This window comes from Myotis nattereri (genome assembly GCF_964212035.1).
Source record: "Myotis nattereri genome assembly, chromosome: 14".
NCBI lineage: Eukaryota > Metazoa > Chordata > Mammalia > Chiroptera > Vespertilionidae > Myotis > Myotis nattereri.
The window spans coordinates 17,882,577-17,909,069 of record NC_138089.1 but is presented as its reverse complement, the minus strand read 5'-3'; the positions used below and the strand labels follow the sequence as shown (position 1 = coordinate 17,909,069).

At 35.3% G+C, this 26,493-nt stretch overlaps 1 protein-coding gene across 2 annotated transcripts in view; it reads left to right on the top strand.

Annotated features, from left to right (window-relative positions):
- Positions 1-18,069, top strand: part of APPL1 (adaptor protein, phosphotyrosine interacting with PH domain and leucine zipper 1) — a 30,604-nt gene extending 12,535 nt beyond the window's left edge. Inside the window, exons 6-22 of one of the 2 annotated variants that reach the window (XM_081105963.1) lie at positions 954-995; positions 1,510-1,568; positions 2,424-2,570; positions 3,577-3,659; positions 4,360-4,518; positions 5,493-5,681; positions 7,843-7,885; positions 9,102-9,158; positions 11,435-11,526; positions 11,937-12,119; positions 13,442-13,494; positions 14,050-14,224; positions 14,321-14,357; positions 15,396-15,542; positions 16,116-16,166; positions 16,454-16,543; positions 17,626-18,069. In XM_081105963.1, coding sequence (XP_080962089.1) covers positions 954-995; positions 1,510-1,568; positions 2,424-2,570; positions 3,577-3,659; positions 4,360-4,518; positions 5,493-5,681; positions 7,843-7,885; positions 9,102-9,158; positions 11,435-11,526; positions 11,937-12,119; positions 13,442-13,494; positions 14,050-14,224; positions 14,321-14,357; positions 15,396-15,542; positions 16,116-16,166; positions 16,454-16,543; positions 17,626-17,772 — 1,754 coding nt within the window. In that variant the 3' untranslated portion in view covers positions 17,773-18,069. The remainder of the gene's footprint in view (positions 1-953; positions 996-1,509; positions 1,569-2,423; positions 2,571-3,576; positions 3,660-4,359; positions 4,519-5,492; positions 5,682-7,842; positions 7,886-9,101; positions 9,159-11,434; positions 11,527-11,936; positions 12,120-13,441; positions 13,495-14,049; positions 14,225-14,320; positions 14,358-15,395; positions 15,543-16,115; positions 16,167-16,453; positions 16,544-17,625) is intronic. The other variant, XM_081105964.1, reaches the window with a different exon arrangement.
- The last annotated feature ends 8,424 nt before the right edge of the window (positions 18,070-26,493 follow it).

Sequence of the window (26,493 nt, the reverse complement as noted above, 5' to 3'; positions counted from 1 at the left end):
GACTAGATTATGTTAAAGATGTTCCACTTAAGTTTATAAGGAAAGAGAAGCCAGTGGAGGTCTTTTAAGAAGGAGACACAATCCTTTTGTTTTTGGAGGGTGGAATAGAGTGAATTTGATGTCTAAGAGAATGGGTTAGGAAGTTATGAGAGTCCAGTGAGGTATGACTGAGACTTGAACTGAGACAGTGGCACAGGAGATGGAGGTGTGTTTATGGGCTGGAGTGGCAGGAGGTAGGCGGTACTGACACAGCTAGCAACCCATCACTTAGTTGTTTGTGGTGGATTTTGCCCCCATTTAGCATTATTCAGTGATAAAATGAGTTTTATAGAATTGGCTCTGCTTTCTCATAATTCACAATCTTAGAAAATTACATAGATCTATTTACAAGATAGGTAGATAGAATAACCATTGAGTTAATATATCAGTGGATGGTAAAACATTTAAATTATAATGGAATAAAAACAAATGTATTTTAGAGATGGAGTTAATATTTGCGGTGGTAAATCCTCAAGAATGGTTGTTCTAAGGTCAAGAAACAAAATCTCTTTTCTCAATCTAAGGGGACTGAATGTCATAATCTTTTTAATAAAATGTTCTTTATTTCTTAGTCAACATTTGAACTTATTAGAGTGAATATAAAAAATGAGTTGTTAGATTCTGGTACAAAGACTATTTCCATATCTTAGAATTTACAGTGGTTTTACAATTTGTTTTTGTGTCATATTACTAATTTGTGGTGAGTAGATTTTTTGGAGTTGTAATGTTACTAATGATAGTAAATATTCCATAGGCTAGCTGAAATACAGAGTGGCATTTTCAGTTTGAATGTAGAAATATGAGATATTATTTGGAGTTTTAATTATAGCTAAAATGGCAGTTATTATTTTCTAAACAAAATTTAAGATATTTCATAAATATGCTACACTGAAATTATTCTTGAACTTTTTCAGAAATATTGACATTAAAGGAAGTGTTTCAGATTGCTAGTAATGGTAAGCTCTTAATACTTTACAGTTATTTCTTGTTTGATGCATTTTTAAAATCAACACAAATCTGTGGCTGGATTCTATATAATAATTGAAAAAAATATGAGCCTAATTAAAAGTTTAAATGAACATTATTTAAATCAGTGTTGTTATTTAAGTTGTACTGTTTACCCTATAGAAAAATTTAATAAGAAATTAAATCAACTCTTGTGATTTTCTATCCTCATAATATTAAAAAGGTGATACAATATTTCCCCTGCCTTGTTTTCCTATACATCCTGCGTTTTCTTTAATGAGCATTTGCTATTTTTGTATTAAAAATATTTATGTAAAATTTTAGTGGATTACAGTTTCCTTCCTTTGAATTAAATATTTTTACCAAGTTAATAAGTAGAAACATACTTTAGGGGAAATTTGGATAGGAGAACATTTGTTGAAAGATGCACATCTGAAGCCATTTAAAACATAAGTTTTGCAAAGTACTATCTTATTGTTGTTAATAGTCATTTCTGTTTTCCAGATCATGATGCTGCAATTCACAGATATAGCCGATTATCAAAAAAAAGAGAAAATGACAAGGTATGATCCATACTTACTCTTTCAGTATTGCAATAACAACTGTTTCATTAGGTGGTCTAGTTTTTCCTGTTTAAAATGCTATCTTTACTGGGGGTGTGGGAGGGTGTCAATCGGGGAAAAAGGAGACATGTAATACTTTAAACAATAAAAAAAATGCTGTCTTTAGTTTTGTACATTGCTAGCACATTCCCCACCACACACACATACATACACATAAAGAGCTCAGGTGGACATGTGCTTCCTTTGACACTTGGGAGAGTGAAGGGTAGGAGGTAAAAATTTGGGAGTCATTGGAATATGGAATATTCTTTGTACTTGATTTGGTATTCTCAGGAGAGCAGGAAGAGAGAAGAACCTAGTATATATTACATAGTAGGTGCTTAGTAAATATTTGTTGTCTGAATACAAGAACTTAAAGGAACACACACATTTTAAATGTAGGTGAAGGAAAACAAGAGAGGAGGGGCAGTAGGGAGGGAACCAGGAGGAGAGAGTGGTATGTTGTGAACTGACAAAGTCAAAGACTAATGGCTAAGCTACTATCAAACAATTAATTGTATGCCTTCCCTCTGTGTGGTAGACTTTCTCTGACATGCTTAGTTTATTGTACCATTCTTAGTTATATGCAGAATTCTGCTTTTAATGTGCTTTAAAACAAAATGGTTGGTAGTAAAACAGGAAAACTATCTTAGCCAATATTGGGCAGGATTTCTAATATCTATAAGAAAATAAGAATGCAGTGCACAATTGCTGGTGATGTGCCTTTTTCCTTTGGGTAGGCTCTTCTTCACAGCCACTACTAAAGATAAGTTAAAATTAAATCAATAATAGTATTGTTAATTTTTTCACTTAAAGGCAAAGTATGAAGTAACAGAAGATGTCTACACTTCCAGAAAAAAACAACACCAGACCATGATGCATTATTTTTGTTCATTAAATACTCTTCAGTACAAGAAGAAAATAGCATTGTTAGAACCTCTACTTGGGTACATGCAAGCTCAGGTGAATTCTACAGTGTATTTTGGATTATAACTACTCTAAAAACTTTATATTAAGTATGATATTTATGTTAAATATAAGGATATTACATTGCAAACTACAAATTACAATTTTGTGCCTATGTTTTAAAAAGTAATTTAAAATTGTCATTAGGATGTTATTTTAGGGAAGTTAGGGAGAATGGTTTTCCTTGCAGATGAAGATTTCAAATATTTTATGGTAAATGAAACCACTTACTTTGTATGTAGATCTTGTTCATCACAATTGAGGACAGGGAACAGAAAGCTAAGTGAATTGTGGAGTTAACACCTATTGCTGGAGCCTCCAATCATTCTTGCTTCATAATAGATCTGAAAGAAAAGTTTGAGTTTGCTTCAAGTTGCTTGCATACTTCCTGAGTTAAAAATATTAATGAACTCCAAAGTGTCCCAAGAGGTATGCATCAGGAAGGGGGCCAAAAAATTAAATTTGGGTAATATAAGATGAGATGGCAGTCCCCTATTTCTTCAAGTATGAATATTATTCCTCACATACAAAACTTTTTAATCTTTGTATTAAACGTGAAATAGTTTATCAATATGACTTACTTGAAATGTCTTAAAATTTATTTTCCAATGAAAAAATATTGCTTACCATATGCATGTATCTATAATAATAAAAGTGTAATATGCTAAATAGACCAGACGTTCTTCCTGATGAAGACAGGGCAGCAAGGGCTGAGGCAAGCTGCTGTGGCTACGAGGGCCGAGGGCCTTGCACGAATTTCATGCATCGGGCCTCTAGTTAATATATAAAAGAATGAACAGTGAAATTTAAGTTTTTTTCTTCAGTGGTTTCATGCCCAGTAGAAGTCATTGTAAACTACAACCTATTTTTACACAGATGGGAATAATCCTTTGTTTTTTACTTACCCATTATCTTGGAATTTGTTTATATGCTTTATTTAAGTATTTTGTTTGTGTGTGTTTCTGTTGTTCAACCCTCTAACTCTCACACCCTCTTGCCTCAGATAAGTTTCTTTAAGATGGGTTCTGAAAATCTCAATGAACAACTGGAAGAATTCTTAACTAATATTGGAACAAGTGTACAGAAGTAAGTATTTTCTTCCTTAAAATTGAAAATGAAGTTATGTGAATGATAAGTTAACAGCTAAATGTCATAATCTAAAAATATTTACCATTTAATTTCCTGCCATGAGAGAGTTTCTTGCATGACTCATGGACACTTCTTTTTTCACCATCTTTTCCACAGAATCTGAACTCTGAATTTCATAATAGTATCATATCTGATGCTATTTTATTGATTCTAAACTAGGTTTTATGTCTGAATATAACAGACACATGATAGTAATTATTCATAGTGAGTTATCTTCACAGTTAACTGAATTGTGGTGGATAGATGGGAGATCACTAAATAAATCTTGTTTTTCAAGCCATGAAAACTTAGAGAAAGCAGCTCTAATAGGTCCAGAAGTCTGAGCAGTGATGTGGTCAATCTGGGGGAGAAAGGGAGATGAAAATATTATTTTAAAGGCACAGGACAAAACAGTTTGAAAATTCCTTTGAAGTTAGGCATTGAATATGGCTTCATTAAGTTTTTGAATTTAGTATTGTTTCCAAAATATCTGTTTTAAATAAAACGTAAAGCTGTTTTATAACATGTTCATGTTACTTTACCTCTACCACTGTTGCTCTCTTTAAGAAAATGTATATAAAACAAATCACAGATAAATGTGATTGTGAAAGGAGTACTTTGTTGTGGTTGGTAGTGAATAACCTGTTCTCTGTGCTAGTGTTCGCAGGGAGATGGACAGTGATGTAGAGACCATGCAGCAGACAATAGAGGATTTGGAAATAGCCAGTGACCCTTTATATGTGCCTGACCCTGATCCCACGAAGTTTCCTGTTAACCGAAACTTAACCCGAAAGGCTGGATACCTTAATGCTAGGAAGTAAGAAAACTATTGTTATTTTCTTATATTGTGTATCATTTAAGTTAGTAGCAAGCAAATCCTATCTAATAATAGACAAACATGGTAATTGACTGTACCTTCGGTACGCCTGCCATATGGACAATCAGCACGATATGCAAATTAACCGCCAACAAAGATGGCGGCTAATTTGCATATACCCGCTGGGAGCGAAGACTGAAGACACCGTAGAAGGAAGCCAAGCAACGGAGCTGAGGTAGCAGAGACAGGTGGGAGAGAAGCGGCAGAGACAGGCAGGGTAGGAGCTGCAGAGAAGGGCGGGGTAGGAGCCGCAGAGACGGGAGTGAAGCCCTATTCTTGCAGGAATCCTACAACGGACCTCTACTATAATATATAATTGATATTGCCTGCCAGATTGTTTTGATCTCACTAAAGCTTGGATATTTTTAGTTAGTGGTATTAGTATTTGGTTGAACTTTCTGACTTATGGGGTACAAGAATAATTTTCAAAAGTAACTAGATATTTGTTGAATAATTTAGAATTATCTAAAAAGTGAAACCAATTTGAATTTAAATCTAGCATAATGTGAATGCTATAAAATGTTATGTATCGTACTTTAAACATGTATGTAATTACACCATCAGGTGAAATTTTAGTTTTTACATGAAGCAAGTTAACCCTAGGAGTAAAATAAGTTCTTTTGTTTTGAATTTACACCCTTGAAAAGTTGAACTATATTTTTGAAGCATCATTATAGCAGCTTCAGTTTAATAATTTCCAGCCTTGTTTTGGAAATATATATACACCCACTCACATAAGTGGTCAGCATACATGAATTTATTTTAGAAACTGAAAAACAGATATTTATATTTTCTAGGTGCTTTGATGCCTTTTTGCAAGCTGGTTCTTTGTGGTGTGCTTTATCTTGTGTCTGACTTATGATGAGATTTCATGTGTGTTATAATTAAAGAGTGAATGTACTTTCTTCATTTAGTAAAACAGGCTTGGTGTCATCTACCTGGGACCGACAGTTTTACTTCACTCAGGGTGGAAACTTAATGAGTCAGGCCCGTGGAGACGTAGCAGGAGGCTTGGCCATGGACATAGACAACTGTTCAGTAATGGCTGTGGACTGTGAAGACAGGCGGTACTGTTTTCAGATCACCTCTTTTGATGGAAAAAAGTTAGTATTTTTCCTACTACTAATAAAGTATGTAATATTTTAAACTACTGAAATGTAGGATAATTCATTTTCATTCAGACATTTTATAGATATTTTAGGCTTGTAATATATTCAGGTAACTTTCTTATAGAAATGAGTTGAATTGTCCTTTCTGACCTGGTTAAATGATGTCTAGTATTTTAAGGTTACCAAAGTGAGGTCATATGGCAAAGACCTGTGATTTCATGCTGAGACTAGTCACTGAAAACCCTGCATGTTGTGGGGAAGGCAGCACAAGTTAGTGGAAAGAGCCCTAACCTTAGAGTCAGAAAGTTCAAATTCTGGACCCACTACTGAGTGTGTGGTCTTAGACAAGTTACTTAACCTCTATGAGCTTCATTTTTGTACATGTAAAATTGGGGGGAGGTCACAATCCCTGTTTTCTAAATTGTTAATGAAAAATCGAGATCTAACATATGTAATACGTCTAGCATGTACTAGGTGCTAGCAATAATAAATATTTCTTGCCCTAGCCGGTTTGGCTCAGTGGATAGAGCATTGACCTGCGGACCAAAAGATCCCAGGTTTGATTCCGGTCAAGGGCCCTGGTTCAGGCTCATGTAGGAGACAACCAATCAATGTGTTTCTCTCACATCGATGTTTCTCTTTGTCTTTCCCTCTCTCTTCCACTCTCCCTAAAAATCAGTGGAAAAATATCCTCTGGTGAGGATTAACAAAAAAATTATTTCAAGTAAATAAATATTTCTGATAAAATTATTTAGTCCATTAGTGGTTATATGCCATTTTAAAATTTTCTATTATCTTTGCATTAAATGAGAATCTGTAGAACCAATTTTTGAAAAGCATAGAAAAATATAAAAAGGAGTATGGAAAAAAAGCTATGATCTCACTAACTAGAGCAGTGGTTCTCAACCTTCTGGCCCTTTAAATACAGTTCCTCATGTTGTGACCCAGCCATAAAATTATTTTCGTTGCTACTTCATAACTGTAATGTTTCTACTGTTATGAATCGTAATGTAAATATCTGATATGCAGGATGGTCTTAGGCGACCCCTGTGAAAGGGTCGTTCGACCGCCAAAGGGGTTGCGACCCACAGGTTGAGAACCGCTGAACTAGAGCAACAATTAACTTTTTAGTCTGTTGCCTTACAATTTTTATTTTTTAATTATAGTTTTTAAATAGTTGAGGAAATACTGCATATGTAATTTGGACCTGCAGTCACTTAATAAAATCATTTTATAATGGCTACATTATAATCTAGATAAGGATATATACCATAATTTACAAAACTGTCTAATGATGGATGCTTAAGTTATCTGCAAATTTTTCCTACTTAATTAAGTTGCTTTTGATTTTTCTTATTGTTCAGAGCAACTCTGGGTATCTTGAAAGTCATTTTCCCCCCTATATTTACTAGTATGTACATTAAGATGTTACAGCTCAAAATGGTTATTTAATTTCATATTCCCTCCATAAACATATAATGAATGCCAATTACTATGTATCAGTTATCATGGTAGATGTTGGGAGTCCCTGTATTCATTTGTCAAAATTGTCAAGCTGTTAATAACTCACTACATGTACTTACCTTTTTGTATTTTCAGTTTTTTTGCTAATGCTTAATATGATTTTCCACTTCACATTGCTGGTTTGATTCAAGATTAGTAAAAAATATTTTTTTCTCTAACTCTTAAAACATGAACATCTATAGAAAAGCTAAATATCCCTATGTTAGTGATGAATATATTGAAAAAATTTTATTCAACCATATTCAATGAGAAATAATAAATAATGAAGTAAAATTAATGTTTATATTATATTTGAAAGTTATTTATATTTGAAGTGTGTGTGTCAGAAGGTTGAAATGGATTCTTAGTTGCAGTGCACCTTTGCTATAGGCTGTCTGCTGAAAACTAGCACCTGTTTCTTTTTTGGCACATTTTGGCATAGATAGCCAAAGTTAAGGGTTGTTAAAATCCGAGTCCTGGTGCCTCTTATGGTCTCTTTTTTCTGAGATACTAGTTGGCTATGTGGGTTTTTGTGTGTGTGTTTTTCATACTGATTGAGTTTATATATACCTTTTAAAATAAAAAATTAAAGTACTGTTAACAAAGTACTTTAAAAGAAGTTGAGGGTCCAATTTTTCTTTTTTTTTTTCAGATCTTCAATTTTGCAAGCAGAGAGTAAAAAAGACCATGAAGAGGTAAAATTTTATGTTGTTAATTTCTTTAGCAACATCAAGATATTTTGCTGATGGCAAAACATATTAATATGTTCATTATAGAAATTTGAAAAATTTGGGTTAATTAAAAATATCTTTTTAATAGAAGTTTTATCAACCTTAGAAAACATTCTTAAGTTTCACGAAGAATTTATAGTTGGATCTCTGAGGAAAGAACCTTAGAGATCTCTCTCCTCTCTTTTTAAAGCCTCCAATTCAGAAATGACCTTGTGGCTGTTGCTTTCTGACAGGCTGTTAGTATCATGAGGGGACAGTTTAATTTATTCACTCTTCTCACCAACCCTCTAAGACAGTATTTGCTGCATTAGGAATACATAGTGGCAGCAGATTGGCATGGGAGGAAGCAACTAAAGCTTAAAACCTTAGGGAAATGAAAGATAGAAAGCGAAAATATGGGAATGTCTGTTCTTCCTCACAAGTATTTTACTTTTGGCTCTATTTTTACTTGTAGTACACCAAATATGGAAGGTAAGTTATTATTAAGAACTGATACTTTAATTTTGAGCTATTTGCTATTATAATTATTTTGGTGAAAGACAAGGCTACAGATTATATAGAGGTTACATTTATTTACTTCTTGTGGGAAAGAATAGCTATTAAAACTTGGCTTTTGATCTCTGAGGAACACAGACAAATGTCTGCAGCATTTACCAAACAGAATATTAGTTTAGTTTAGTGAGGCTCATCAAGCACTGGAATCCTCAAGAGTGAAGCAGAAGGTGTGAAGCAGAGAGTTTTCTATGTTGATTTTTTATAAACCTGAAAGAAGGGAAGTATGTAAAATCTATTCACCAGGAATATATTTAGCTCCTAACTTTTTTGCATTGGTGTTAATAATGAGATCTGAGTCCAGGCTGTCTTGTTTGGTAGGGATTAAGGGGAAAGTAATATAAAAAGATAGAGACTACTAAATTACAACTTCACATGATCATTATATTTTTTAATTTCCTTGTATGAAATTTGGCATTTAAAAATAATAAATCTGTTCAATGTTCTGTTATATCCTCAAATACTGTACATATATATGCTTATGTATATAGGAAGGTATTTATCTTATAAGAAATATTATGTGTTACTCCTAATGAAATTTATATTTACTTCAAATATTGAACATTCTCTTTTAGAAGAGAAGCACTGTAGAAAAATATTAATCATATTCTGTTTTTTCCTCTTACAGTGGATCTGTACAATAAACAATATATCTAAACAAATATATTTAAGTGAAAATCCAGAGGTAATATTTTTATTTGATCATATCTAGATATGGCAAAATTAAATCATGTGCTAATACAGCTTTTATTAAGTCATAATTCTCAAGTTCTAAAATCTTTTAATTTGCACTTGTATGGGTAGCTTTAATGTATCATGTATATAATGAGTATCTGGTCTTCCTGAACAATAAATTATTTCAAAGGTACTGAAGTCAGCCAATAAACATATTTAGTGGCTCCTGACCTTGTGTTAAGTGCTCTGTGCACCATGGAGAAGGGATGGAGAAGAAAAATAAGCCATGGCCTCTGTCTCCCAGGAGCTTATGTGTATGGGAAGACAAAACTAAAACTTTAACATTTCAAAAACAGTAGAAATTGAAAACATACTGTATTGACTAAAAGCTTAATATTTAAGAATGTTAAGATCAGTGTGGACTTTAGAGAACTGTGGAGATTATGGAAACTTGCACTGGGTAGGATTGGTCCATGTTTTGTGGAAAAGAGAAGACACTGTAGATAAGAGAACAGAAACTAGCTGTGTAATTGCATTTGAAGGTTCTCGTTGAAGAATAATAGAAAACTAAAATGTGTGTACAAATCATCTGGGATATTAAAATGCATTCAGTAGGTCTTGGGTGAGGTGGCCTGAACTCTTAATTTTGCCAATTATACTTCAAGTAGCAAGGGTATCAAACCAGATAAACTCAGCAGTGTAGACATAGCAATAGGTACAATCCAAACATACTGTACAGGCAGAACCCAGGTGTGCAGAGAACTCTGGAAGGAATCAAGTGGATCCATATTGCAGTATAGTTGGGAAAAGACTTGGCTTAGGACAGGAGCTGCCTGGCCTCTGCCAGTCTTGGTGGGCCCAGCTATGCTGTGAACCTAGGCACCTCCCAGGCTGGGTGGGGGCTAATGATTTCAGTTGAGGCAGAAGAAGGACTAATTTCTCTAGAAAGTCCTCACCTTCTATCTTAAGCTGTTGGTGTAATGGTTGATTAGATGGGAGTGTCTGGTGATATGTAGGAGTCCATTATCATAATTCAGGTATGAACTGAGGAAAGACAGAAAAATAATGAATCATAGAAACAGGTAAAAAGAAATTGGACTAGTTAGCATTGGAACTGATTAAAGGATGAAGGAGAGAAAGATGACTTCCAGGTTTTAGACCCAAGTGAAGGGAAAATTTTAGAAGAGTTCTGTGTTGTTTTTTTTAATCATAATCCCTCTAACACATGATTTAGATGCCTAGGGAAAAGTTTTGAACTAAATAAACAAAATCTCAGACTTCTAAAATATTAGTAATTTCTGACAATTTTATAATAATCTTACGAGTTTAAGAAATCAGTGCTCACTGTAGAGAAGCCTTTGCTTTTAGTAACTTAATTTCCCACCAATCTAGCTTTTCCTTTCTGTTATGTTACTTGAGCAACAAAAAATTAAAATGCAAATTAGATGACTTGTTAATACCTCGCGAATACATTGAGAATACAATGTTTGGACTTGAAAAATTCAGGCTAATTGTACTTTCCTATCAATGTTCGAACTTAAGTTTTAATTAATAATTTCTAGATTATCCAGAATTATTTTATCTATATTAATGAGAGAAGAAATTTTGATTATTTTATGGCATTGTCTTAGTATTTTTGCTAACTATAAGACAGAAATGTAAAAATATTTTGTGATTTTTTTTCTAATGTAAATGCCATTTTATTTAGCTAGTGTTTTAAATAAAAGAATAAGTTTATAAATATTTCTTATGGAAAGCTTTCAATTTTTGGTCTGAAAATTATCCATGATAATTTTATCAATTAATAAATGTATAGATATTTCTGAGCATAAACATATTCTGGAAAACCATGAAAACTTCAGCAGCATAGTTATATTTTGTTACTATTTTCTACTCTTTCTAAATTTCTTTATTTAGCGAATGTATTGAGTGTCTAGTATGCCAGTGTCTAGTATTGAGTGTCTAGGTGCTAGCAATACAAACTTAGTCCAAAAAATCTCATAGTTTAGTTAAAAACATAAAGAAACCTCCCCCTCCCCACAATATTTCCTGATCTGTATATAGCAGACAAAAGATCAGATTCACTTCCCCCACATTTATAGGAAGTAAGAAAAAACAAGTTATAATGCTACAAAGTTAATTATGTATCTTAATATTAAGACAAAGTACATGGAACTACTTTATTAACTCCAATTTACATTTTATGTGTAACTTAATTCAGAGAGTTATATTCAAACTTGGGGTTTTCTTGCTTTACTAATGTTAGTCCTTTTTTTTTAAAAAAAGGAAACTGCTGCACGAGTAAATCAGTCAGCTTTGGAAGCTGTCACTCCTTCCCCATCTTTCCAGCAGAGACACGAGAGCCTGCGGCCTGTGGGGTGAGTTACCAGACTGTGGGTTATTTAGAGAACTACATGGGATATTGGAAGGGATAGTGAACACTTTGATTATAGCAGTGCTGCTGAGATGAGTGTGAAATAGTTCCCAAACAAAATGGAAATTGTATTTTCAAATTGGTAAAGTTACCAGCCAAGAGTGCTAAATACAATGATTCCAGATTTTCTTTGTGTTTATCTCTAGGTTGAGGTGATTTATGTTTTTGAATTTATAACTGGAAAAAAAGAAGTCTATTATTAAATATGTAGCTATGATTTGGGATTGTGTCTATTAAAATTTGTTCTATCCTTCTCATTGACTTACAAAGTTGTATTTTCTTATCTCATTGTTTAAGTATTCGGTTTCCAAAAGAGAAACCCAAGTGTGCCTTTTTGTTTTCTTTTGTGCTTAGACAGTCTCGACCATCGACAGCTCGAACCAGCAGTTCAGGATCCTTAGGATCTGAGTCCACAAATTTGGCTGCCCTCTCTCTTGATTCTCTCGTTGCCCCAGACACCCCAATACAGTTTGACATAATTTCTCCTGTGTGTGAAGATCAGCCTGGGCAGGGGAAAGCCTCTGGCCAGGGAGGCAGGTGGGTGATGGCATCTCGGTGATATTGGGCTATGGTCTGTGAAGTTTATGATCTCATTTCTATCTTTTACATATCATGTACATCAGCTATGTTGTACCTTATTTAATTACCTAAAATCATTTTGATAGAGAAGAATCATGGCAGGTTTTTCTCTTTGTTTTCTGCCTTAGATGAATGCGTTAAGATAATTTAGTATTTAAAAATATTTAATTCCAAATTGCTATCAGATCTTCATAGTATTTGCTATTAAATTGCAGGGGAAAGCTGACAATCTTATCTTTAGGTCATGATAATATTTTTAAAATTCTTGAGAGTAATACACGTGCTATAGATTTATTAGAAAATATTATCCTGTATCAGAATAAGAGATCTTCAGGAAGCTACTAAATCATTATCATACTATGAATTATTAATGAACCATTTTTTTATATAATGAGAAATATCTTTGTCAAAGCAATAAAATTTTTCTTTGGCTATGGATGAAGGAAACATGACTTAAGACAAATTACTTATTAAGCAGATTAGACACCTAATAAATTGATAATATATTAATTTGGGTATATATAGCTGTGATCAAGAAAAAGTAATTTAAATTTGATCACAGAAATATACTTAGCATCTGATATAATAGGTCAGTCAGACATGTATTTGGGAGATAATTTCATGTTAACTTCATGTCAGTGCTATTTTAGAACCACTTAGCTCTTTGTTTGCTTACAAAACTTACTTTGAATTATACTTGTTTTCCTTCATGTGGGTGTGCAAGAGCCAAGCACACTAAGGAGGGAGGTAGCTTCCATCTCTAGGTAGCTTTTCTTCTTGCATTGTTACATATGCCTTGAGAAATACAGGTTTAAAACTAGAAACTGTTGAAATTATCATAGTCAACTTATGCCATATACATAGATAACCTAAAAAGAGGTTTTTACCATCCCAGGGAATGTCTGACATTTTTCTCAAGCAGCTAAAATTGAAGCTAAATCAGTTGTTTCTCTGTCTCAGCTTTTTTAAATTCATGAACTTTTGCAACATGGTTTATTATGGTGTGTGTGTGTCTGTCTGAACTTACAATCCCCATTTTCCAAAATGCAGCAAGTTTTGAGTTGAGCCTATTAACTCAATCAGAGGGTTGGGGCCTTCATCAGACTAGCTTGGACACCAGTAGTGTTCCTTAACAGGATGGGTTATTTTAGCATTTTATTTTAAATGTATGTACAAGGTTTCGTGGTTTATTTTTTAACTCTGGTTTCAGTGATTGATAATCCTCCCATGTGGATCACTGTAACTAACTGTTGGTTCATAATTTTAAAAAAAATTTTCAGGCGTACAAATCCATTTGGAGAATCTGGAAGAGGCACAAGTTCTGAGACTGAAGGTAAAACAGATGTGCAGTATTTTTATGTTTTAGAAATTCTAAGCAGTAAACTGAAGAATTTGTTGTTTATATTTGTTTTGCTGTATGCTATTTTAATGGTATCTTTATTTACTTCACAATTTTCTCTTTTTTCTCAACTTACACTTCAAGCAACATAACTTAATTGGACTTAAGATTTTGTTATTCACAAAAAATTATAGAATATTATACTTTTGACCTTACAAAGTCTAAAAGTATAAGATGTCCTTTAAGCTTTTCCAGCAGCTGTTTTCTTCTGGTACTGGAGTATAACTTTATTCCTTTTTCTGGTAGCTTTTTATTTTTATTTAATTTCAAACTTACAGAAAAGAATAACATAGGAATTCTTTTTAGCCATAGCAACCAATTAATTGTTGAAGCATAAACTTTGCTATTTGAATTTAAGACCTTAATTCTCCTGTAACTTGAACACTATAGTTAGGAGCTAGAAAATCTAAAAGGAGGCAGTATATTTTAATTCTTTAGGTAAAGAAATGTGGGATTTAAAAATACATAATATACCTTGTTCTGTTGTAGATTCTATTCTTCATCAGTTATTTATTGTCCGATTCCTTGGTTCTATGGAGGTGAAATCAGATGACAATCCAGATGTTGTTTATGAAACAATGCGCCAAATCTTAGCTGCCCGGGCCATCCATAACATCTTTCGTATGACAGAATCGCATTTATTAGTCACTTGTGATTGTTTAAAGTAAGTAGTAACCTCTCCCTCAAAAAACTGTAGGAAAAATGTATATATAATTCCAGTTTAATTAAAATTTGTTCAAATTTTTAATTATTATTATAGGTTAATTGATCCACAGACACAAGTTACAAGGCTCACGGTGAGTTCTACATGTTTAAAGCATTAAGTCTCTTTGGGCATAAATACACCTTTTACATCTTTATAATAATCCTGATTCTCTATATTCAGATATGGTAGTATCAACTACAATTGGTCTTTAAAAGGCTGTTATAATTAAGTCATTAGCTATCTCTCCTAAAATGTTACAATTGAACGTTCCATGTAACACAAAGAATCAGTGCAATTTGGTGTGATACGTAGTGTTTATCCCTTAGCTAGGGAGTATATATCACTAAAGAAACGAATGGTAGGTTTGCCCTGGCTAGGTAGCTCAGTTGGTCAGAGCATTGTCCCGACAAGCCAAGGTTGCAGGTTCTGTCCCTGGTCAGGGTATGTACAAGAAGCAACCAATATACAAGAATGTATAAATAAGTGGAACAACAAATCGATGTTTCTTTCTTCCTCCCCTCCCCATCTGTCTCCCTCTTTCTCACTAAATTAGTAAGTTTTTTTTTTATTGAAAAGAAAATAATAATAGGAATTAAAAGGGGAACATGATTGAGTTTATTTTATAATAAAGTATGTGCTTTTATGTAATCATTTCATAATATAAACCACTTTTGTTATTTGAATATGACTTTGTAAAATGTGTTATGACTAATAAAACAAATTCAGTATTCAACAGCCTCTTATTCTGCCTGGAAAACCAAACCAAATATGATATTATTTATTCTTGGATTACTGTTCTGTTAAAAAAAATTGGCTTTACTGTTTTATTTAGGATATTTTTATAACAGCCTAAGTTTGTTATATATAAGAGTGCTATTGTAGCCCATCTGGCATGGCTTCAGTGGTTGAGCATCAACCTATGAACCAGGAGGTCACATACCTGGGTTGCAGGCTCGATTCCCAGTGTGGGGTATGCAGGGGGAATCTCCCATCATTGATATTTCTCTCTCCCCCTCTCCCTTTCTCCCCGAAATCAATAAAAATATATTTTAAGAAAATTAAAAAAAAAAGAGTACTATTGTAATGGCTTGAAAAATCTCATGTTTGCCTCTGATGTTTTCTGTGGCAGTTTCCATTACCTAGTGTAGTTTTATATGCTACACACCAGGAAAATAAGAGGCTTTTTGGATTTGTTCTTCGGACATCTGGAGGGAGAAGTGAAAGTCATCTGTCATCTGTCTGCTATATATTTGAATCAAACAACGAGGGGGAAAAGGTACCTGACTTTTCAAAATGTGTCTCTGTTGTGAAATGCATATCATAATTAAAGTTCTTGCTAATATTTCTGGAAAACTTAGACTTTGCCTAGTTCAGCTGAGTTGCCTGACTAAAGCCTGTTGCTCTGAAGAGAGCTGAGCTGATGTATTGGGCCTTCTTAGTTCTTTAAACCTATATCTTTCTAGCCATTGATAGCTAGTGCAATCTTCTGACCTCATTAATTTATCCTGGGAATGCAATATATTCCCATAACCAGCTATTTTCAGATGTCTTCAGCTTAGAGTAGCATCAGCAACCTCTTATTCTTTGCAGACCTTACTATTTCAGTCATGAATTTGAGATAATAAGAAGTGTATTATGTTAAACAGGTGACAGCCAGTAGTTGAAACACACAGACTGAAGAAAACAAAAGTCTTGGTTTGGGGCTTGGAACATTTTAAAATCAGCCTTTTTTTGAAGCAGTGTATTATAATGAGTTATAAAACTAGTTACATTCGCCATTTGGATACTTGAAATTATTAAATTTGATAGGAGAACTGCTTAACTTTTTTCTACTTTTCCCCCCTTTTAGATTTGTGATTCTGTTGGACTGGCAAAACAGATAGCTTTACATGCGGAACTGGTAAGAATCCAAGACACTTAATTATCCAAGAATGTTAACTAATGTAAGGCAAGATTTTTCATAATGACAAATAAAATGATTTTGCTAAATAAGGTTAACATTGGATACTATTGCTGATTTGGTATTTAGAATTTGGGTAAATGGCTAACATAGCATGCAAATTTTTGGTGTGCTTTCTCATATACATGCAGAAAATAATTTGAAAGGTTACAAAGAATATTAATTGAAAAGTCTAAAACAAAGTTATTTCATACTTAATTCATTAGTTGTATTCATCTGTTCTTTAGGATCGTAGGGCATCAGAAAAACAAAAAGAAATAGAGAGAGTAAAAGAGAAGCAACAGAAAGAACTCAGTAAACAAAAACAAATTGAAAAGGTATGCAGTCCTAATATCTGGATCTTCTCTGTGATTTTTGTAAAGAATTTTCTTAATTCAGCACTGACTTCATTCCAAATGAAGGTTTGTTTCTGCTTGCTCAGCTACTTCATAACCAGAGGACTCATAGCATAGCAGAAAAGGATGACATCTGTCTTCTGATATGATGTTTACATTATAGTTATACTGACATGTAGAGTAACTTGCCGTTTAGCAAACATATCTGAACTTTCATGTTTCCATATTCTAGTGAAGGTTGTCTCTGGCAAAGCAGGTCTTTTGAGAGCCTGTGTCATATAGACTTAACTGCCATTGCTAAAATCCACGTTGGCCTCTAGGAATGTGTGTGTGTGTGTGTGTGTGTGTGTGTGTGTGTGTGTGTGTGTGTATAATATATATAGTGTATAAATACACACATATATATATTTTAATGTTACCAGGAGTGTCAAATCATTGTCCAATAGAATAATTTTAAGCTAGACAAATTTTAGAACAAAATCTGGAGAATACATTAGCTATGTGATACATGAGATTGAAAAAGCCAGTTATGGGGTGTGGCATTGACAGCAGTGGAAAAGATAACCGGGATATTTAATGAGAACAGATCAGCAGGAATTGTCAGCGGAGTGATGTATGGACAAAGGAGAGGGAAGTGGCAAAGATGACACTGAAGTCAAGGCTTCTTGGGTAGATTAGGCTAAAGGAGGATGACAACTGGTTTAGCAAGATAAACAAAGCTGGAGAAGAGGGCGCAAAGAGGGAAGGGGAAGGGATGTGCGGTGATGCATTATGAGTGTTTTACTGTGGAGTATAGCGATAACGATGTCCTGAATTTGGTTATTGACCATAATAATGGAGAACACAGAAATGTGTGGCTTTTATAGGATTTATAGAATGGAACCAGATTTCACTTTGGTGCTGCATTTGTTGTTGTAGCCTTTCTTCTCAGTAAGTTGCCAGAATTATGAATTATTTTACAACAGAAGGATTGAAGTGATTCTCAAGTATGTACTTTAACTGCATAGTTTTCCATTCGATTGCAAACAGTTAACTTATATTTTCTTTTCTGTCTTTTCCGCTAGGACTTGGAGGAACAGAGCCGGTTGATAGCTGCCTCCAGTAGACCGAACCAGGCCAGCAGCGAGGGGCAGTTTGTCGTCCTTAGCAGTAGCCAGTCAGAAGAGAGTGATTTGGGAGAAGAAGGAAAGAAGAGAGAGTCAGAAGCATAAACTTATCCTTGCTTTTGGTTGATAATTCTCCCCTTCAAATTTATTGACAATTTCTGTGGTGAAATGACTCAAGGTAACAACTATGTTGAAATATCATGGAGGAGACTAAAGTTTATATTGGCTTGTTTGTTTTAACTTCATTTAAAAAAATAAGTTGACCTTGATGACAGGTTTGCATTGATTTCTTTTCCTCAAAAATAATATGCTATGCAGTAACATCAAATTCCATATGTCTAAAAGAAACCTGTTCATCTCCCTAAAGTAGATTGCTGAGGAATTACACTTGCTCAAGCCTTTTCCCCTTTAAGTTGTGAATTTATTGTAACTGGCTATGACCGTAAGAAATCATTTATTCTTCGGCTTCACATATTCATGGTTACACTCCCCCTCTTTCATTAAGAACATCTTGTTGGTGGCACGCTCTCCCTCCCAGGACCACCGCTGCACCTTTCCCTCTGAACCCTCTTGTTCCCCCGTAGGCACACATTTCCTAAACTCTAAGGAACCCCACGAGACTTGTAACCTGGGAGTATGGGCAGTGGCATCCCAGGCTAACCCCTGAACCTGTCCCAAGGTCCCCCTTTCTCTGACTTTCCAGTGAGCTGACAGCCCCACCTGGGCTCACTTCTTTCACTGTGACTTTTATTTCTTAGTGAGTCTACACAGCCCTGCCGAGGCTCTCCCCTGTTACTTCTGTCCTAAGCCCTTCCTGTTTCACTGTCCCCAGCTTTAATAAACGTACTCTCAAAATCCAAAAAGAAAAAAAAAAGGTAATTCTGTTGGTAGTGAGGAAGCTTTTGACTGAATAGGTTCAACACTCTTTATACAGAGAATTCTACAAGTTTGCAAATATTTTAACAATATTAAATGTGCAATAGAACTTTTATAAAATAATTAGAAAAGACATTTTAGACTTAAGGTTTTAAATTGTGGCAGTGGTACTACTGTTGATGCAGGGCACTTTCTTGGTTGCTCACATTTCTCTGATGTACTACACCCAGTGCCATTGGGAAAGAAGCTTATGTGTCAGTTCAATTACTGTTACAGCCCGGGGCATTTTATTATCACAGTCTTAGTTCTCAGGTTGGTACTTGAATTATTGCTGCAGAGCAGTAATGGTTAAAATAAGATTTTGGAATTTATAAAAAGGGATTTTTGTTGTTGTTGAAGTACATTTTAGATTAGGATTTAACATGTAAAGATATTGTTAAAGGATAATACATTGTATTTTCTGCATTGAGTGAGATACTTTTTATTGAAAATCAAGTGACATTTCAAAAGAAGTTCTATAACAATTATGTTTTCTGCTTAAAGTAAAAATTCCCAGAGATTAACTTAGAAAATGTAGTCTTCTAAATTTCAGATTGATACCCATAGTATTTTCATAATCCCATGTTTTGATAACATACTGATCACTGCTTTATATCCACAAAGGCAAATAACTAATATATGAGAATAGGATAAGTTGCACTAATTATTGTAAATACGTATATTCTTCAAATGAGTGAAATATCTCATTCCATCAAAGACTGAAAAGGAATTGAATGCTTGGAATAGGAGGGTTGACCAAGGAAGGATTTTAGCATGGTGTTAAGGTTAAAATGACATTTCTCTACTGCCTACTTCTATGTCAACAACTGATTTTTTTTCTTTACTCAGATTTTTAACATTGCTGATAGAAATTATGTTCCCATGTTTCATATGTAAAAGTATATGTAGACAAGTTATATTGAATGAACTATTTTACAGTTATACATTTAAAATTTTCAAGAGATCAGCCACTAAGACTTAATTTTAATTTTTTTAATTTTTATTTATTTTTAGTTGATTTTTTAGAGCAAGAGGGAGAGGGATAGAGAAATAGAAACATAAATGAGAGAAACTTTATTGATTGGCTGCCTCCTGCATGCTTCTTACTGGGAATCGAGCCTGCAACTTGAGCATATGCCCTGATGGGAGGTGGGGGGATTGAACCAGTGACCTCTTGGTTCCTGGTCGACGCTCAAGCACTGAGCCACACCAGCCAGGTAAGACTAATTTTACAAGGGAAAAAAGCCTTTTGTTTTTTTATGTACAGTTAATCTTTAGTTCTGAATTAGAAATGGCATTTATTTAGTTCTCACAATATAGTGTGACTGTTCACACTTTATGTACACTGTTTTCTGTGCGAATGGGATAGGTGTTTATATATAAGATCATGATACTCTTTTATCCATGTGCCAAATGGGAATAATGATTACTTGACAATCATTGTGAAGCCTTATGTTACCAAAACATTTAGTAAAAAATAAAAAAGTAGAAATTTATGGGTTACTTTTTGAAAAAAGTATTTTTTGTGCTTACTAAAAAAAATGCTTTCACAATAGCTTGTGTATTGTTCTTTTATAGAAGGTAAATTTTCTTCTGTGGTCAGCACTTGATTAGTCTTGCAAGTCTTGCTTTTGGGACCTTTTTGAGAATTAGTAAGCGTTCTGTTTAAGTCTTTTGTTTATACTATGAAGTTGTCAACTCACTTAGCTCAGATGAACTTTGTCACCCAACAAGGGAGTGGTCAGCATTAGGAGGCAGTTTTACTAGGCTAGTGGTTTACCTGGTAGCGACATGCTGACCTTTGTTAGCACTCTGGTCATTGGGGTAGAGTTAAGGGTACTGGAAGGCATAGGGATGCTGGACAGACTTATAGTTCCTTTTAAGTTACATTTTGATAGGAATTTCCACAATCACAACCTGTCCATAAGTCAGACTAAAGCACATTCTAGCGCCCAACAGAAGTTATGTGTGGGTTTAACAATTTTAGATGATTCACCTTCTATTCCATTACTAGAACTGTATAAACTATTCCATTACTCTGATATTTAAGCATCAACTTTAATAAACTCTTTTTGATTAAAGAAGACTGCCCAAGGGTTTCTGTGTAATGTTAAAATTTATCTTAGTTACCCTTTGAAATCCCTTGTAGGTTTGGGATGCTTTGGTGTTCATTGAATTAGATTTTGGGATTTCTTACTCAGATTCAAACTTATACTTAATGTTTTGTGTTTTTTCTTCTTTTTAAGAAATTAACCAAACATTCTTTAAAAGGAAAAAAATTAAGTCTACCTAATTTTGCTATGTATTCTGTTACCTATATGAATAGTCCTTTTGTCCCAGTGGTAATGAAGTCAATAGATAGGAAACAAGTTATTCCTTCTCCCTTTTAAAATGTTCAAAACTTGCTAATAAGGGACTGAAACTATTACCTTAAACAGGATCCCCAAAGCCATTGTAGTTTTTGCCATGTCTACAATGATTACTTTGTGATTAATTTCAAAAGAATTCTCAGCCTCTACAGTCTAGGTAGATTTATTTTACCTTTATGCTTGTGCATAATATTCTATGTAACATATAATCGTGAGTGGTAAAGGCATCAGAGTTAATTTTAACTTATATATAGGAACTTGAAGTATTTAAAATTTAAATCTTATAAATGCTGACAGACCCTAAGAACCCATGTATTATATAGAACCTTCTGCCACCTGAATTAATAAAGTGAAAATATTAACATTGGTTTTGACAACAACCTCCTAGCATTCAAACTGTACTTTAAATTTTCAAACACACTGACTGTAGCAAGACTTTCATTTTATTACTTGCAAGTTTGGTTTTCTTTCATGAGATTTTCTTCTTCTACATTAAAAAGTAATATATAAAAATTTGAAACTGGAACTATATTATACTTTTTAACCAATCTCTTGTGGCTATACTCATATGTAATTCAGTTAATATAAGAACTAAGTTTTTAATCTCATTAACATGAGATAAAATTATAACTAATATGTAAAACTGCTTTATATATTTGTAGTGTAAGTGAATTGATTAATTCTTATTTCACTGATGCTATTAATCATGCAGCACTGAATTCATGCTACATTTTCCTTTAGAATTGGATTTGAAGAACTCAATGTAATTGTGGTATACATGTGGGGTGGAGAACTTACTTTTTCATTTTGTCAAAACAGATTCTCTGACAAGGCTTCAGGAACTATGCTGTTAGGAGATTTTTAATGTATAATAAAGTCCATAATTTTTGTACCATCATTTTTGTACGAAATATTTGACATGTTCTGAATTTTATTTCTCCGAGTAATTTCAAATGATGCTTTACATCTAGCCCCATTGCAATTCCCTAACAGCTAAAATGAAAAAAAAACTTGTCACTCATTGAAAAGTAATACTAATTCTTCACTAGTGACTTGTTTATCTTTTAGAAAAATAAAGAGACTTCTTAGTAGTTACCCTGGACATGTTACAGACAGTGTGACTATGTATACTTTCTATGTGTGGTTCTATTCAAAGAAGTTCCTATTGTTTATAGGGGCAGGTTATTGTGTACACCAGCTTAAGTGTTTTGGGCCTGTAGTTGTAATATTATTGCATATTCATCCCATGTGCTCTTTAGAGTTTCCTGTAGCATTTACCAAGTTCTTTTCTGCTACTGGGAGTTTCTGTTCTTGTTTTGAATTTTATAAAATGTATATACACTTTTAGAAAGTCCAGGGGGATGGATGGAATTAACTTTAGAATTATGATATAAGTGTATGTATCTCCTAAATATCTATCCTATCTAATAATAGCCAAACATGGTAATTGACTGAACCTTTGCTATGCCTCCCATCAGCTAATCAGCGAGATATGCAAATTAACCACCAACAAAGATGGCGGCTAATTTGCATACTGCAGGCAGGGCGGGACAGCACGAGCCGCCTGCGCAAGCCTCCATCCAGGCCCCCGTGGGCGATGCCAGAAGCTGCTTGCCTGCCGCCCGGGCCGCAGGCATGCCGGTCCCGCAAGCCCCAGGAGCCGCCTGCCTGCTGCCCAGGACCCAATTTGGTCCTGGGCCGCTGGCGGGCCCTGGAAGCCCCAGAAGCCGCCAGATATGGCAGTAACTATCAGTAGGCACTCTGAAAGTCAGTGGCATAAATGCACCAATTAAAAGACAGATTATGAGGGTGAATCAAAAACAAAACCCACTTTAAATATAAAGACACATAGATTAAAAGTAAATGAATTAAGCTGCAGCCTGTTTTGCTCAGTGGATAGAGCATTAGCCCTTGGACTGAAAGGTCCCAGGTTTGATTCCAGTCAAGAGCATGTACCTCAGTTGCTGGCTTGATCCCCAGTCCCTATCAGAGCATGTGCAGGAGGCAACCAATCAATGTGTCTCTCCCTTTCCCTTCACTCTCTCTAAAATTCAATGGAAAAATGTCCTTGGGTGAAGAGTAACAAAAACAAAGTAAATGGATTAAGTAACATTAAAGAGATTATAAGAAAAATATATTCCAAATTTTGTTAGTTGTATAATGGTTATGTTTCAGTTATTAACACCTAAGAAATTGGGTGAAGGGTACATATAATATGCTGTAGTATTTTAAAGGTTTTTTACATGTATGAGATTATTTGAAATTAAAATATTAAAAAATTAAAAATTAATAAAATGTTAATTGAAGTGTATATGCATTACATGAAAAATCTCCTAATTGCTTCTAGCATAATTTATTAAATTGTGCTAAAATTTACAAGGGTTCAATTAAAAAATATCTTAATTCTAAATGATATAATAGGAAAATATATAATAGTGCAGTTATAAGCACTTATCTGAAAATAAAAATTTAAAGAAGTGAATTTAAAGAAGGGATTAGCCAAAGAAAATATATGCACAACCCATGGACACATACAACAGTATGGTGATGGCCAGAGAGAAGTGGGAGGCAGCAGTTGGGTAGAGGGGGCAAAAGGGGGGAAATAGGGATAGCCTATATAATAATAATAAAAGGCTAATATGCAAATTGACTGAATGGCAGAATGGCTGGTTGCTATGATGCGCACTGGCCACCAGGGGGCACACACTCAATGCAGGAGCTGCCCCCTGGTGGTCAGTGCACTTCCATATGAGGAGTGCCACTCAGCCAGAAGCTGGCTCATGGCTGGCCAGCCCAGTGGTAGTGGCAGGAGCCTCTCCCACCTCTGTGGCAGCCCTAAGAATGTCCAACTAATGGTTTAGGCCCGATACCTTGGGGGCCTAAGCCTTTAGTCGGACATCCCCTGAGGGCTCCCTGGCTGCCAGAAGGATGTCTGACTGCAAGCTTAGGCCTGATCCCTCGGGGAGTGGGCCCAAGTCAACAGGTGGACATTCCCCCAAGGGGTCCTGGACTGCAAATGGGTGCAGGCTGGGCTGAGGGACCCCACCACCCTGAGTGCACAAATTTTTGTGCACCGGGCCTCTAATATATATATATATATATATATATATATATATATATATATATATATATATGGCTAATGTGCAAAGTGTCCCTGCGGAAGGCTGGGCTGAGGGACCCCACCACCCTGAGTGCACAAATTTTTGTGCACCGGGCCTCTAATATATATATATATATATATATATATATATATATATATATATATATATGGCTAATGTGCAAAGTGTCCCTGCGGAAGTTCAACCGGGAGACCAGGAGTTCAGTCGCTCGCTATGACATGCACTGACCACCAGAGGGTGGCATGGAACAAAGGAAGGCCCCGGCTGGCAGCCGGAAGGCCCTGATTGCTGGCCAGGCCTAGGGACACTACCAATGCATGAATTTTGTGCACCGGGCCTCTCGTATTTGTATATTGACATACATATAATTCACCAGTCACTTATAAACAGACTAGAGACCCAGTGCACAAAAATTTGTGCATGGTGGGGGGGTGTCCCTCAGCCCGGCCTGTGCCCTCTCGCAGTCTGGGACCCCTCGGGGGATGACCACCTGCTGCCGTAGGCCTGCTCGCTGGGGGATTGGGCCTGAGCTGGCAATCAGACATCCCTCTGGCAGCCCGGGAGCCCTCGGGGGATGTCCATTTGCCATTGGAGAGCAGGCCTAAGCTGCAGTCTGACATCCTTAGCGCTGCTGAGGAGGCAGGAGAGGCTCCCACCACCACTGCTGTACTGGCAGCCATCAGCCTGGCTTGTGGCTGAGCAGAACTCCCCCTGTGGGAGCACACTGACCACCAGGGGGCAGCTCCTGCATTGAGCATCTGCCTCCTGGTGGTCAGTGTGTGTCATAGTGACCAGTCATTCCCAGTCTTTCTGCTGTTAGGGTCAGTTTGCATATTACCTTTTTATTATATAGGATAGAGGCCTGGTGCATGGGTGGGGGCCGGCTGGTTTGCTGGGGTGCCTGGCCAGCCTGGGTGAGGGGCTGATGGCTGTTTTCAGGCTGGCCAAGCCTCCCCAGGGACAGAAGCTCCCAGCCTCTCCTTTTTTTTTTTCTGGGATTTATTTACCTTCTATAATTGAAACTTTGTAGCCTGGAGTGGAGCTCAGTGCCAGCCAGGGCTTGGCTTCCTCCATCACCAGGGGCAACCCAAGGCTCCAGCTCAGTGGCCACGGCCGGCAGAAAGCAGGTATCTGGGGTTTATTTACCTTCTATAATTGAAACTTTGTTGCTTTGAGTGTAGCTTAGAGCCGGCAGGGGCAGGCGGGGAACCTTGGCTTCCTCCTCACTGGAGCAAGCAAGCCTCCTGCTTGTTCCAGTTCCATGGCTGCCGGCTGCCATCTTTGTTGGCAGTTAATTTGCATATCTTGCTGATTAGCCAATGGGAGGTGTAGTGAAGGTATGGTCAATTACCATGTTTGTCTATTACATAAAATACTACAATTTGATTTAAAATAATAAAATCTATTTATGCCAGCTAGTTTTGCAATTTTCGAGAAACTGTATTATTAAAAAAAAATTAAGTCGGTGCTTACTCAAATAGTCTATATAGCCATGAATCCCCACATGAGAAAGAAATATAACTTCAGTTCACCTAAGATAGAATGTATTATGCTAAGAAAGTATGCTAAGACTAAATATGTAAACATCAGGCTGTAGCTGATTGGGCCTATGGTGAAAAGAAGACTACACCATCCTACCTCTCTCTGTGCTTCCTGTTGATGTGCCATCTAAATGCTACACAGCTGTGGCTGAGTGAATGTCTTCTATTTCCTTTCTCACTTTCCACACATAGGAACCTGTACTTAACATATAGCATAGACTATATAGAAATAAAAATTTAAACTAAAATCTTGTAACTACTTCTACCAGTGAGCTCCTCCTTGTGTCCAGTACTGGTCTAGTAGGCTCAATATAGAAATTATAAGCCATCATCCATTTGAAAACACTTGTAATTTCTATTCCAGTGATCACATTAACCAATAAATGATAACCCTTGACCAGGGTTTTGTGGAAAGGGATGCATTATTTCCCATTAACAATGAAATTGCAATTTTCTATTTTAATTGCAAGATTCTATTTTAATTAAACCACCTCATCTCTATACTGGACTCTGCAAGTAAACAGACACTAAACTGGCCTTGGGTCATGTGCGGGAGTATTGAATATTGATTCAATGCAATCACATTTTATATATGTACTTCTCTATAAAAAGGATTGTTGTTAATCATCTTGCATTGTCAGAGGTAGCATCTATTGAGCATGTAGAAATATGCATTCATACACTTAATATAAGATCAATATTTTGTTAGAATTGATCTATTTCAGTTAATTGAAATTTTTACTGTTTGGTCTTTTTAAACTGCTTTTCAGAATGCTAGCCATTGATATATTGAAAGGTTATGTTCAGAGCAACTTTAAAGAATGTAGACTGAATTAAGGTTTTAGTTGCTAGGTAAAGTGAGAAATAGAAATTGTATAACAA